Consider the following 15,342-nt stretch of genomic DNA (forward strand, 5'->3'; position numbering starts at 1 on the left):
GTCCGGGGAATCCTGGAAACGTCAGGGAGTTTGATTTTCTTGATTTTTCAAAAATTCCAACGTTGAACGTTATATGGACAGAGTTCCACTGTACAGTGTTTTAAAACATAAGTCGAAGAGTTTATTTGTAAAAATACAGGGAAAATAACGGGAAATAGTCCGGTAAATCCTGGAAAAATCAGGGAGTTTGGTTTTATTCACGAAAATTTCTTGGGTTTACAAAAATTCCGACGTTGAACGTCAAAGCGTTTGCACAATAAAATATGTTTTAAAACCCAACCTTCGGACTTGATTCTTTCAAATACATGGAAGGTCATGGGAAATATTCCGGGAATTCCTGGAAAGGTCCGGGAATCAGAAATTTTGTTGCACGGTGAAATGTACCCCAATCTAAGTTATCTGTTTAAAAAAAAAACAAAATACATCGAACTATAGTTGCTAGTTGGAAAACTTCTATGGGCATGTTTTTAACTCATTGGCAGTGGTTATTGACTTATGATGTAACTTAGTCTTAGGGCATAGCCAGAGCGAAGGAAATCTTTATTACTGTAGAATCTTCTTGGATGGGTCACCCTGATATCATTCCTGGCTGGTTTGTTTTGCTTATATTATTTTGATCTTACTGAACGGCGAAAAAGTTTCAATTGCTTGTTTTTTCAAATTTCTTAGTATAGCAGTGGGCCATATTAGAATTGCTAGGTCTATGAGGAGCTCATAATAATAATTTATATTGTCTTGTAGAGTAGTAAAATCGTTTAAAATCAACGCAGATGTTTTGATACTTTTAATTAACATTTTCTAAGGCGAATTAAATTGATACTCCGGGCTTGAATTTATTTCTTTTTCAATCGAAAGAAGGTATAATATAATGGATATATCAATTGGAATAATGTTTCTATTTACTGTAACCAAATTCTTCACTCGGCGAAAGTGAATATTCTTGATAACACAAGAACGGTTGGCCCTCTAGTAACGGTTTCTGAGTTTTCCCACCAAAACGTGAGACGCTCGCGGTGGTAGACGGCCGAACTAGATTCAAGGAGCCGCGTCCGTGTTCGGCCGCTTTAGGTTGAGGGGAAGGGGGTAGGAAATGGTTTTTGGAACTCGACCAATTTTTTTTTCTCTGTAGTGTAGGCGCGATTGAAGCGGCATAAAATCCTCAAATTTGTTCACTAGTGCCAGGATCTACTACCAATGCTAGAGCCCTTCACTTCTAGTCTCATCTCACTTCTGGTTTCCGTAAAGTTTTTCGTTAGGTCTTCTGCAATATTATTGTGTATTACAATGGCTTTACTGTTACCCTAGAAATTTTCAGAAATATTTTTTAAGGTAAGCCTAGCCTCTAGCTTGTTTTGAATTTTTAATATTATATTCTGGGCGAGGGATATATAAATATGTTAATAAATTTATTTTTGTTGTATATTTTTTGGTTACTGAAGGGTTTTATTTTTATTGCGTTAAAACATGGGTAACATAATAACTATAAATATGGCAGTTGAGATTCCTAATCAGAAAATTTATTTAGAACATTGATTAATTTGTTAAGGAAGGTTTAAGTTCCCGGCTGGTTTTGCGTGAAAATGGGAAATTTTTACAAATTCAGGGAAACTCTTAAAAACCCTTACGGACCAAATTTTTGGACTGGTCACCTTGAGGCCCTGTCTAAAGTCTTTGTTGTCCACATACCCAATCAATGTTAGGTATTAATCCGATATACCAAGCAGACGATATCTTCACCCCCTCCCCCCCGTTATATAAAAGTTTTGACCGAGAACAAATTGGTTAAGGTGTAAATTGTTTTATTTAGCATCATACCAAGAAGTGATATCTAGTTTATTAGGGAGAAGGTATAAGATGTCTTAGTATTCGCGCGCCATAGTCCCTGCAGTCCCCCTTTCAAAATACAAGGGGGGACGTAAAAGGAGGCCGGCCAATTTCGCCTGCCTCTCCTCAGTCGGAAAATACATAAGTAATTTTCGTCATTCGCGTAGGTCGCGCTGACGTGAGTTTTCAAGAACCAATGAGATGCTGGTTGTAATTTAGAGGCGGCGGGGATTCGCAATCGCCACTACATGACTATTTCCCGTTATTTTCCCTGTATTTTTACAAATAAACTCTTCGACTTATGTTTTAAAACACTGTACAGTGGAACTCTGTCCATATAACGTTCAACGTTGGAATTTTTGAAAAATCAAGAAAATCAAACTCCCTGACGTTTCCAGGATTCCCCGGACTGTTTCCCGTTATTTTTACCAATGAACTCCTCAGGTTAGGTTTTAAAACATATTGTACATATAATGTTCAACGTTGGAATTTTTGTAAAATCAAGAAAATCAAACTCCCTGACTTTTCCAGGATTCTCCGGACTATTTCCCGTTATTTTCCCTGTATTTTTACCAATGAACTCCTCAGGTTAGGTTTTAAAACATATTGTACATATAATGTTCAACGTTGGAATTTTTGTAAAATCAAGAAAATCAAACTCCCTGACTTTTCCAGGATTCTCCGGACTATTTCCCGTTATTTTCCCTGTATTTTTACCAATGAACTCCTCAGGTTAGGTTTTAAAACATATTGTACATATAATGTTCAACGTTGGAATTTTTTGTAAAATCAAGAAAATCAAACTCCCTGACTTTTCCAGGATTTCCCCGATCTGTAACTTTTAGCCAATTTCATTTACTTATGATGTTAAAAAGATTCTGATCTAGTTTTAGACGTAGAAATTTGTCTAGGAGAAGGCTAGGTGCGCTGACGCGAGTTGTTTTTGAAGATTCAAGATTGATTTGCGGAGTAAAAAAACTAAAAGACGGGACCTTTAGGGTCTTCCTCGGAATGGCCTAACCAGAACTTTAATTCCGTTTCAAAAGCGAAGGGAGGGAGGGAGGAATAAGATGTTTTCAATGTTTGGCTAAAGGCAAAAATATTGCTAGAGTACTTGGTACATCTTAGAGACCGAGTGTGCCGCGCGACCCTACCTGCATTTCTGCAATCTTGGTCTCTTTGGAGTTTGGGGATGGCCAAGAAGAGCTTAAGGAAATTCTTCCAAGATTTGAACAGATCGAAATGCGTTAACTTTTTTCTGTCGTTTGAAAATTCAAAATTGAAATATCGAGAGGTGCCTTTTTTTTGAGCAAACAAGACTACGCCAAAATGTATTTGAAGCGAAATTCATATTTCATATTCATTCATTATTATTATTATTATTATATTGAAATGAAAAGTAAAGTTAATTTTAATATTCGAATTTACTTGTAAATAAATGAAGTTTGTGACAATAATCGTCAAAAACAAAATAGGTTAATTTTCTACTTGATTTTGGAAATTGTTTCTTACAAAAGTTAACTTCTTTTATTACGAAAACATTTTACGTGAAATTTCCACGAGTTTTTCAAGAAATTTTCGGGAAATAAATATATAATTGTCAAAACAAAATATGATAATATTCTTAATCTAGTTAATTTTTGTAAAAACGTTTCTAGCAAAATTTGATTTGTTTTCGAAATTAAACAAATCTTTTCCATGAGTTTTTCAATATATTTTCGGGAAAACTCATGGAAACGTTTTATGTCTGTGACAATTATTGTGGCTAAATATTGTCACAAAATACGTTAATAATCTAGTTAATTTTGTAGATTTTTTCTAGCAAAATTTAACTTGGTTTCGTACTCAAACAAAACTTTTCCATGAAATTTCCATGAGTTTTTCGTGGAAAATTATTTCAAGTGATTTTAATTTCTTAATTAAACCTTCAAATTCAAAGAATGACTTACCCCACTTACTATGATATCATTTACATCAATCTAATCAAAGTTGCGAACTTAATGAGCACTAGGCTTATTGTCAAACGCTAGACAGACGAAAATTACACAAACAATAAACCCGACAGAATTGTGGAACCTTGTTATAAATTCAGGGAAAACTTGATTCCGTCTCGACAAAAAAGATGGAAAAAAAATATTACAGTTGGAATTGCTACTAGATAGTAATCTCTCTGCCTTGGCGAATCTATCAATGGACCTTACAAACCCTACAAGGGACGGGAAACAGGTAGAGCGCATTCAAGCTTTGCTCAAGAGCAAAAACAACAAGTAAATCAACAGTTATTCTATATTTAATTTCAAACGTCACGGTTTAAAGCTAGGCGCGTGGAAGGGACGTAAAAATTAGCATGTATTTTTAAAGTATATCAAGGTCACTCGAAATAAATTTTGAAAGAGATCACCGTCAGTATATCAAGTTCATTCTAAATTAAATTTCACACGTCACAATTTAAAGCTAGGCGCGTGGAGAGTACTTAAAAAAAGAGGTTTTGTTTTTTTATGGTATATCAAGGTCACTCGAAATTTATATCAAAGATATTACTGTTTAAAGGCAGTCAGTAACTCAGCATTTCAAAGTCATTCTAAATTTAATTTCAAAAAATCGCTAGACACAAGGCGAGGACGTAACAAATTAGTATAAGAATTATTTCTGGTATATCAAGGTCACTAAAAATTTCAAAGCAATAACTGGTTAAAGGTAGGCATGCCGGGGGGAAGTAAATGAACTTATTTTTTACCCCTAACGTCAATGCACTAGAGTCGAAAAAAAAAATTTGTCTTGCTAGTCCTCTTTGCAATTAAAGTCCATGCCCCATCCTATATTTTATTTCTTTAGCAGTAGGAAAATTTGAAAAAAACTAAAAATATTCCATCCTCAGCTTTTCTTTTGAGTATATTAGGCCTAAGATTAAACATTCAAGGTATAAAACCACGACCAGTACTTGACTTTTACGAGGTCAAATTTTATGAGAGTTTTTGTGTCGAGACGATTTTAACGCCCCAATGAACTCTGACCTTAATTACGTCACATTTCTCTCGTCTTAAGTTGAGGGGATTCATTTAATATCTACAATTCCTATTTTCATTAAACTTAGAAAAAAACTGCCAGATAGACTGACCAAAGAGATTCGCAATCGCCACTACATGACCCGCCACCACGCGGTAGTGAGGGGAACTGTCGAAAAGGGGGTTGTTGATTTTGGGCCTTGGACTTTAAGGTTGTTAGTTGTTAATGATAGTAGAACTGTTGAATATAATTAAACCATTTGAGTTAATTATGCCGAAAATAAGTAAAAAATTTTGCTGCGTACCTCAATGTAATTCGTCGCTTAATAAGTGCATTCCTGGGTTAAGTTTGCATTTGTTCCCAAAAAACCCGAAACTTAGAAACTCTTGGAAGAACATTTTGAGAATTGGAAAGCCAATTTCCAATTCAATGATTGTTTGTAGCCTGCATTTTAATCGCAATGATTATTTCTTGCCAGGTATTTATAGTTTTCCTTTTATATTAACTAAGCCTAGCAGATACTTAATTTATAACTTGTTTATATTAGATGTCCCAGCTAAGACACGTAGATTGAAACTCGGAGTTGTTCCATCTCAAAATTTACCCACAACATCCCACCAAAAACAATTTACAGAGAATCATTTGAAAAGAAGGGCAGAAAGAGCCAAGAGAGTTGAAGCAAGGAATATAACAGCAAAAGCTGGAACTGATGATTTAACAGAGCATAAAGAAGAAACATTTCTCTTAGAAACCCACGAAGAAATGTTAGAAGAAACGGAGGTTCTGGAATTGAATCGTATTCCGGAAAAGAAAGACGCAACGGTTCAAGTTAACACTTACACACTGGAAAGCTACAGTATTTTAAATTCCATAAAAAATGATAAAGATATTAATCGTCTATCCGGAGTGGCTACTTTTGAAACATTTTTTGCAATTGTGGAATCAACAAAATTGATATTAAATTTTCAAACATTAATACCAGTGGAGGGTATTGTGCTGCTCGTTCTAATGAAGATAAAACTCAATATTTCGTACGGTGTTTTGTCAACAATGCTCAGAATTTCTGAAACTAGCTGTCGCAGATATTTTCGTAAGGCAGTTTTTGTCTTAGCCGACGTTTTGCAAACTGCAATTGTTTTCCCAGCTAAAGAAGAAATAGTAGAAAACATGCCTCAATGTTTTCAAAAGTTCAAAAATGTTGTTATTGTGCTTGATTGTACTGAAACACCAATTGAGAGGCCAAGGTGTCTAAAATGTAGAATTTTGACCTACTCTCATTACAAGGGAACGCATACCATAAAACTTCTAGTTGGTGTGTCCCCAGCTGGACTAATAACTTACGTGAGCAAACCCTATGGTGGAAGAGCCTCCGATAAACATATAACTATCGAGAGTAAAGTTCTCGACAAACTCACCCCATATGTTGACGCAGTAATGGTAGATAAAGGTTTTTACATAGAAGAAGAGTGCGCGGATAAAGGCATTGATCTAATTAGACCACCCTTTCTAAAAAATAAAAAACAACTTTCAGCAAAAGAAGCTACAAGAAATGTAGAAATTGCTAAAGCCAGGGTTCATGTCGAAAGAGCAATTCAGCGATTTAAATTGTTTGCCATGTTTTCAGAAAAGATGGAGTGGGATATGATCTGTTATGTTAATGAAATGAAAATTATTGCAGTTGGGATTGTTAATTTGTCGGCACCTATTCTTGGCGATTCAAGATTTTAATTACAGAAATAAAATACTCATTACAATCAGTAAACAATTTATTTATTTTTAGCTTTTGCCAAAAAAAAAGGGCATTTTAACTAACTAAGCGAGGGAGTAAATGCGTAAAATATACAAATTTTAGTTTTTCAATTAAATTTGAGATAAATTTAAGATCTGCATGTACAACAATATTTAAAAAATCATTACTTTTTTTGCTGTAAACAACAAAATGAGTCTGATTTAAGTTTAAAACTGCCATTCCTAATTGAACTTGGCCATAATATTTGTGCTTTTTTTTTAAATCGTAGCCTTTCTCAGTTTTTACTAGAAAACTAATTTTTTTCATTTCTACCAGTTCTGCGGATGAAACATTTTCTCCTTCAACAGGGCATTTTACTTCAAGCAAGATTGAAGGTTTTTGATTTTCAAAAATTACACCGTCAGGGCTAAAAGCTAACCAGGGAGCGATTGCATTTATCACTGTTCCGAATGATTTCAAATCATGCCCATAAACTTCTTTATACCGCTTGGTAGCCAGTTTTTCAGTTTTCTTACCATATTCTGTGTTTTTATTTCCCTTAAAATTATATGATTTTAAATGCTTTTCTATTTTCATTTTCCAAGCACCTTCAGTTCTCTCTACGTAAGTGAATAGAGCATAGCATACTGATCCTGTTATTCGTCTTTTACGTTCCCAAAGCCAGGTCTTACTTTCTTCGTCATCACCTTGAAGTGCCGTTTCTTTACAAAGCTCTATGGCTCGCTCTTTAGTTACTCTAACGTGAGCATTAAACCAATCTCTACACTTCTCATCCAATCTAGCTAGTTCTAAGTTCCATAGTTGCGATGTTAAATATTGGTTTTCAGTCGTTGAATGAGCAATCAAGACATCTTCACTCTGTGAAACATTTAAAACTCTATTCAGAGCTTCAGCTTGGTTTGTATTTTTAGTTAAAATGTCGGAACAAGGGAAGTCCAAGGAAAGGTTTGAAATATTCCGAGCTCTACCTTTTTTGTGGAGAGCGAGAGCAGACTTTGGGGCGCTGGCCAACAGTTTCTTTTGTATAAGAGTGTTTATCTCCTCCGTAGGTTTCTTATGCACTGCTTCTATCTTTTTAAAATGGCAAAAATGTTCAACTGGTATGGGCTTATACATATTCTTGCCAGAGTCTTTTAGTTTTCCCCATTGTTGTTTCATATCTGTACAACTGAGATCCTCAAGCGAAGAAACTCCTTCTCGGTTCAATAGTATGAGTAACGCAATGCAATGTTTACATTTAGAACTTAAACCAGCCTTACATGTACAGGATATTTCAAAGTTTGAATCTTCCTTTAATTTGCAAGATAACTGATGTGGCTGAGCACACTGTAAATCACTAGACTTCAAACATAGACCCACTATACTTAAGCCTTTGTCGTCTCGACTCTGAATACCACAGCATATGATATGTTTATTTTTAAACACTTCTTCTCCTTCTACTAAACAGCGTTTGTGGTCTCCATTTTTGAATTCGACATAGGATAAAATTGAAAAAAGCGATACATAATACTTATCCAAACTTAAAACCTGTTCGCTCGTATCCATTTCGGTATCACTAACCCCCTTTTCAGCCGCCATTTTGTGGAGTCGACGCGCCCCCTATATTCGGTGGCGATTTCGAATTAACTCCGGAGAGACTACGTTTGGACTGGAGATAAAGCTAGAAATGCGGCGAATTTAAACCTTCTCCCTATAAAACTAGATATCATTTCTTGGTCATACTTATTATTGTTATAGCACTTATGACCGAGCCTTGGTAGTTTATTGTTCGTATTTCTAAAATAATTTTTATTTTCAATCTAATCCAACCACTTCTGCTGATAAGGAATGTTTTATTTTATAATTAAGTGAAATTAAAAGTTTATATCGCGAAATATACGTTTTTAAAACGCGCAATCCATGGCTTTTATTGAAGTACTTTCTCCGGTTGAAAAATGCATTTGGTCACGTCTCATTAACCCTTTCTTGAATAAGAAAAAAAAAACCGATTTATTTATTTGAAAATGTTTTTCTTTCGAGCAAAGAAAACACCTCAGAAGCCGGGAGAACTAACCAAATCTAAAAGGGGGAAAAAATAAATGTTATAAAGTTTAAAAAATATTACATAACGTAGAAAGTTTTCAAGGAATACTTAAGTGATTGTTGTTTTAAGAGATTGTAAGTATTTGCAAAGGTTTCGTTTGATACAAACGTCAGAAACGATGAAAATATGTTCTGAAATTATGGAGGATTGTTCTTTGGGGGTGGGGGTAGTTGAAATATTTGAAAATGGATATCTAATTTTATATCTAAATTTGAAATAGGACTAAAATGTCAGGGAAATGTTCGGGTATTTGAAAATAAGACTAAAATGAAAAGTTAATGCTCGCGAATTTGAAAATAAGACTAAAATGAAAAGTTAATGTTCGCGAATTTGAAAATAAGACTAAAAAATGTCTTTGAGATCTTTCGGAATGTTGAAATAGGACTAAAATGTCATGAAAATTTCAAGGAATTTGATAATGCTATTTTAAAGTTAGTAAATTTGAAAATAAATGAAAAAAATAGGCAAATATTTGGAATATAAAGGTGTTAATTTGTAGTAAAAACGTTACAGGAGGACTTGAATATGAAAATATAGCAATAAACAACCGTGATTTTAAGTATACCTTTTAAGAAAATTATTTTAAGCGACCTTTCGCGTGATATAAACTAAATAAATAAATCTTAAAGTATATGATATAAAAAAAATATTTCGCTCAATTCAAAAAGTTGCAAGTTTTCTAAAGGGTTTAAACTTTGCAGTTCATCCGTGACTGTTTTTGAAAGATATTTTTCTTATTTTTTTTTCTAGGCCTAGATAACTTAGCTTTGGGGATGAAGTAGGGGTCAATTCCCAACCGAAAGCATTTTATTGACCCCGGTGACCTCTTACTGATAGATTGCCAAGAAAAAAATAGGGTTGAAATCTCCTAAGGCACATTTTTTAAAAATTGAAAAATGTGGTTTTTATTTATGTTCAAAAAATACTCAGTGAAATGATTGATCAAAAAGGCCGAAGAAGTTTTAAGTTTTTAAACGAAACCTCAGGATTCGAAATTTGATATCACTTTTAAAAGCTCAAGGAATTATTTTGTTTTAAACTCTGAATTGTGAGGTAGGCTTAATTTGAAAATAGTTAAGCTTGAAATGTCGGATTTAAGTTTGAAAATGAGCTCGAAATGTCAGGAGGAAGTGAGGGAATTTTGTAATTGAAGTCAAAGTTCATACAGATTTTAATTATTTTCTAATTCAGAATTTGTTTACTAACTAATAATGCTTATTTCAAGCGTTACGAAATTTATGAACAAACAACTTGTTTTCGGTCTTCACTGTTCATTTTCCATGAAAATAACAATTTTTGTTTAGTGACGAAATTTGATCCTTACTTCGTTACCCCCAAAATTGTCTGTTTTAAAATTTTTCTTTTCGTTTTTCGCTACGTTATTTTGCTCTCGGTAACTTGATTTATATACAGCCAAGAAGCGATATCTAGTTTACTAGGGAGAAGGTGTAAGATGCGTAAGTATTCGCGCGCCATAGTCCCAGTCCCCCTTTCAAAATACAAGGGGGACGTAAAAGGAGGCCGGGCTATTTCGCCTCTCCTCAGTCGGAAAATACGTAATTTTCGTTCTCATTGGCGTCGCGCTGACGTGAGTTTTCAAGAACCAATGAGATGCTGGTTGTAATTTAGAGGCGGCGGGGATTAACTCCGGACCTACTATACGTTTGGACTGGAGATAAAGCTGGAAATGTGGGGGCGAATTTATAATTTCTCCCTAATAAACTAGATATCACTTCTTGGGTCTAGGTAACTTGATTTATATACAACCTTATTGAAAGAGACAAACCTAACTGGCTTAGACTTTTATCTCTCTGTGCCCAACTCGTGATCATAGACACAATCACGTCCTTGGATGTAAGGTTGACCGTAAAGAAGAGCAAGGTCTCTCTATCAAGATAATAAAAACTTGTACTTCGGGGCTAAAAAAAAAGGTAACCGAAAACTGGTAAGAGCTCTTCTCATAAAAGTACTCGATAAATACGTAGCACGTGCCGTGAATTGACAAAGGGGAAAGCAAAGGGGCTCGCGCGCGAAATTTTGGCGCCAAAATTTTAGCGTCTAGTCTCGAAAAGATGGTTGTCATGGTTACCAGGAAGAGATTATTGCGTTGGGTTGTACGTCTCATATGGTTGAATTAGAAGTATGTTGTAATACTTCTCTTCGAGGAAAGTGTACTACCGCTAAACTGGGTGATGGTAGCGTGATTCTTCCCAACACCATTTTACATTTGGAGCAAGGATACGCGATAAATAGTTCCCTCATCATTACTCTATTAGCGCTTAACTATTTGCCAAGTTGCATGTATGAGCTTGTGGTAAATAAATTTTTGTCCCACGTCAAGACAATCAAGGTTTGTGGGTTGATTGATTGCTGAGGATCTAGTAAATCCTAAACAGTAATTTTAGAATTCACCCTAGCACGGTGCGATAACTACCCAACTGAATTAAGTTTGATGAGCGGGAGAGAAAATATTCAAAAAGGCCTCCCTCGTCTGGGAAGAATCATGTTACATAACTGGAGTATTAAGAGGATACAGAGTGTCATCCTTCTTTTTCTATTATCCCCTTCTGGTTGTATATATTCAAATTTTCTGACTGTTTTGATGGTCATATAGCGCGATGAAGATCAGCTAAATCAGCTTGTCTCTAAGGGCCCTAACGTTTCAGCTCATGCGGAAGTAATGCGAGATGCAAAATATATTTTTAGCCATATCGTAGTATACGATAGGCTCTTAGTTTGACCCGAGCCGTCCGTCCGTAGTAGTAGTAGTAGTAGTAGTAGTAGTGGCCGGGGTTGTCGCTTCGTTATCGTCAGATTTTAGCTTAAAAGGAACTTTATATTACCACAACCCACTAATAGGGGTTACTGGGCTCGGTTAGAGATTTAATTATAATTAAAAAATTTTCAGGTAAGACCCGGGAATCGAACCCGGGTCGCTGGAGTAGTAGACAAACGTTCTAACCACTAAACCATAGAGACTTGATACAAACTCCGAGTTTTTTATTATTTATTTTTATCTCTAAAATGTCGGGGTGATATGGGGTGGGTACCTCTTAATCTGTGGGGTCGGAAACTTTTGAATTTTTATCTGTGGTTTCGGATACTTATGAATTTGTATGTTTGGGGTTTTTATATTTATTTTCGTTTTATGTATGTGCTAATTAAATAGATAACGATTTTTCTACCGCGCTCCTCATGTGTTTCGTTCTCGTTCGGTAGCTATCGTCATCTATCATATATTTGACTGGAACGTTTTGGCGGTTAATTCAAATGTGGGTTTAGATAGAGCTAACATAGTGTTAAATGAGCGTTATGCGTTTGATCATTTTAGCATTGCTAAAGGTAATTCGAGGGGATAATCACTAAAATGCGTAATCACTATAACTAAACTTTCTCTTTCAAAAGTTTCTGGGCATAAGTCTTTGTTAGAAATTTATAAGATGCGATAAGTGTGCATCGGCATAAGTCTATGTTGTAAACTCATCGAGGGGATTATCACTAAAAACTATCTGTTCTTCGATTCGCCGGAATATTAGAATTACAGCATAAGTAAATTTATACGGTTATAATTTAATCACTGTTTAGAGTGGGGAATCGAGGGGCTATTCACTCTGATTTTATGCACGGTAAATCATTTAAGCATTGTAAAAGATAGCGCTATTCACTCATTAGGGTAAGGTATAGAGGGGTTATCCACTCATTAGGGTAGGGTATAGAGGGGCTATTCACTCGTACGATATGGCTACTATTACGAGCCCTTGGGCCGTCTTGTTTTTTCTTAGATAATATCAACCTAGAAAATGACGTTGTGGCTTTGTTTCGGAGCTAGGTTCGAATATTTTGAGCTCTTTTTTTTTCGTTATAAGCGTAATAATTGAACTGATTTTGGGTGTAAACTCAATTCTGTAGGTTTGGGTGCGAGTAATTCTGAACGGATTCTATATTTTGAGCTGATTATCTTATGGCTTTTGGCTCTCAATTATAAACTCGATCATGTTGTAACAGTTATAGATTTAATTTTAGAAGTAGGAATGGAGAACAGAGTAGTGTGGGCGCGCGTCAAAGTCCCGGACCCCCTTCCACGGGACGGAGGGGTATGAAAGAAGAGGCGGGTCATAGCGACAGAGGTAAAAAGGAATTACGTATTTTTAGCCGTCCCCGTCAGCAACGTCATCAAAACGTTGTTTAAGTGAGCCAATAAGATAATTTAAACTTTTCGTTACGTGTTGGAGGGAGGGGCTCTATACTGGGTGGTCTATGAGTCGGACTGAAGTAAATACTAACTGTTCTCCATTCCTACTTCTAAAATTAAATCTAGCCCTGGTGTAATGTTATGTTAGTTAAACCTTTCCTTTAATTTTGAGCCGATATCTGTTCTGGCGTTTGGCTCTTAATCTTGAGCCTATTCTGTACTGCCTTCTAGTTCGGAACTATAAACTCGATTAAGTTGTAAACTAGAACAACGTGAACCAAATTTTGAAAAATTACTGTTCTTTCTCCTTCAATTAAGTACCCCTATTATTAAACCTAATCCACAATTAAGCATTTTATATACCCACATCCCACAGAAGAGAGGATGAGATAAAAAAGAGAGTAAATTAAGCTTTAATAATGACCAACCGGGACAATTCTTTGAAATAATCGTTGATAATACACCCAGTACCCATAAATTAAGTCACCCCCGAAAATCCGTCCGTACTTCCAATCTAATTATAGACCTTATTCCGTCCGTTTATAAAGAATAACTTGGAACTGTCAGAGGACTAGTAACTGTTAGTCCTAAAAGAAAAAAAAACTAAACTAAACATAAAGGACCATAAGACCGACACTCCCGCCTCCGTAGAATCGAGAAGTCAAGGACTTAAATTCGAAAGAGGACTATAAGGAGCCCAGTTGTCATATAATTTCATGAAAGGTCCTATATTTTAACCTGAAAGTGTTTCAGTAATGGGTCAAATGTCATGGTTGCCCTAACGGTATTCCTTAGTATCGTACTTGTTTACGGTGGTGCAAAATTGGCAGGGAGACCAGCGGTCCGATAATTCCTATAAAGTCCTATATTTTTGAACTTGTTCTATCAAGAAGCGATATCTAGTTTATTAGATCCGAAGTTAATCCCCGCCTCTAAATTACGGCCAGCATCTCATTGGTTCTTACGTATCGAGATCACATTTGACTAGACACCGAAATTGCTTTAAAGGCTCGCTCAGGAATTTTTATATATTATATTTTAATTAAGTTCCTCCAAATTTTCAAAGTAAAATCTAATTTTTTTTTCGAGATATTTCTACATAATTTAAGCCTAAATAGCATTATAAATATATGCTCATGCATTTTTATTCCTATATTTTCCCATAAAACCCCATTTTTTTCTCCTATAAAATCCTATAATTCCGGGAAAAAAAATTATATCTTTCCTATAAGGAACTTAAATTTTTAGGCTGGGCTCCCTTGATACAATCACACTTCCATTTTCCTGTCCCCATATAGGGTAACGTAATGTGAGATCCATGGTTGAATAAACATTTATCAATTTTATCAACTGTTATCTGGAAACGAAGAATAAATGTTTATGTAAAAACGGTTTCCCTCTTCTCTATGGAGTCTTAACTTGTGTGGGATTGTGTAAACGATGCCCCTAACTAACTCCTAATTGCCCTTGCCAAAGAAATAAGAAACCCCCATACCACCGACATCGAAAGTAACACGAGCAACAATAAGTATGACACGAAATATAATACCATGCACAATGGTTATCTTTTCGAGTAAAATCGAATTGGGAGAGCCAATGTATATTAACACTAAGGACTAATATGGATGGATTTAAAGTATAGTTTCCCCATCTTGCTGATGTTCACTTTATTACTCGAAACAACGGTCCAAATCCATAAAATCAAGTCACAATTTAACAAAAAAAAAAAAAACTCCGGGGTGCTATGGGCATGGAATCAAACTTCCTCCTTAAAGCCATAATATGGGAACAAACCTCAGTGTTGCGAAAATGGAAAGTGTCATACTTATTGTGATTTCTGTATTTATGCCACGCTCATGGAGAAACCGCTTTAGTTAACAGTGAGAAATTGAACGATTTCTATGGCAATGTTTTTGTTGAAATAAGGACAACTAACAGTTTGAGATTGTCCATATGAGGAGCGTGCCTAGGCATTTTACATCAACGTTTTTACTAATGATGCTCGTTGTATATTCTTTAAAATTGTAGATAGACTAATAGTACCAATATTAATAATATTAATTTTATATGAACTTTCCAATTAAACGAGGGTGTTTTTTTATATGTCTGGCATAAATTAAGGTGGATATTCTTTGGGCGAATTTGAGTTGAAAATGTTCTATCAGGGTATCACCATTTTGCACTAAGGGCCACTGTTTTCGAGTTATGATTTGATGGGTGTTTTAGGGATGACCCCTTAATTAAATTAGAAATCATTGTCTAAATCAGTTTCTTAATTAAATTTAATTTCAGGGGTCATCCGTAAAATACTTTGACCAATCTTAACTCGAAAACAGTTTGTCCCTTGTGGCGAACAAAATGGAGGCGATAGAAGTATGGAACATTTTCGACTCAAAATCGATTTCCCAAAGAACAAACATCCCCCTTAATTTATGCCACCAGACTTGTTTTCAGAAACACCCTGTATTGCCTTTCAGTTTAACGGAA

The 15,342-nt window shown here is 35.2% G+C and overlaps 2 protein-coding genes across 3 annotated transcripts in view; both read left to right on the forward strand.

Annotated features, from left to right (window-relative positions):
* The window catches only part of LOC149679684 (protein FAM107B), a 76,807-nt gene that overhangs the window by 47,350 nt on the left and 14,115 nt on the right, over positions 1-15,342 (forward strand). The window lies entirely within an intron of this gene.
* Positions 4,955-8,093, forward strand: LOC149679685 (uncharacterized). The gene is made up of 2 exons (XM_089835522.1): positions 4,955-5,308; positions 5,378-8,093. Exons 1-2 carry the CDS (start codon positions 5,056-5,058, stop codon positions 6,556-6,558), a joined length of 1,434 nt encoding a protein of 477 aa, XP_089691648.1. The 5' UTR covers positions 4,955-5,055; the 3' UTR covers positions 6,559-8,093.

Source organism: Phalangium opilio, unplaced genomic scaffold (genome assembly GCF_054372755.1).
Source record: "Phalangium opilio isolate 3A_F unplaced genomic scaffold, DU_Popi_V2 ptg000041l_1, whole genome shotgun sequence".
Classification (NCBI taxonomy): Eukaryota; Metazoa; Arthropoda; class Arachnida; order Opiliones; family Phalangiidae; genus Phalangium; species Phalangium opilio.

What these genes read in the sequence shown, in the direction of transcription:
- LOC149679685 (XM_089835522.1), top strand. Translation starts at nt 5,056, where the DNA reads ATGATAGTAGAACTGTTGAATATAATTAAACCATTTGAGTTAATTATG. An exon ending in CAATGATTATTTCTTGCCAG is followed by an intron (nt 5,309 to 5,377) that starts GTATTTATAGTT and finishes TGTTTATATTAG; the next exon opens with ATGTCCCAGCTAAGACACGT.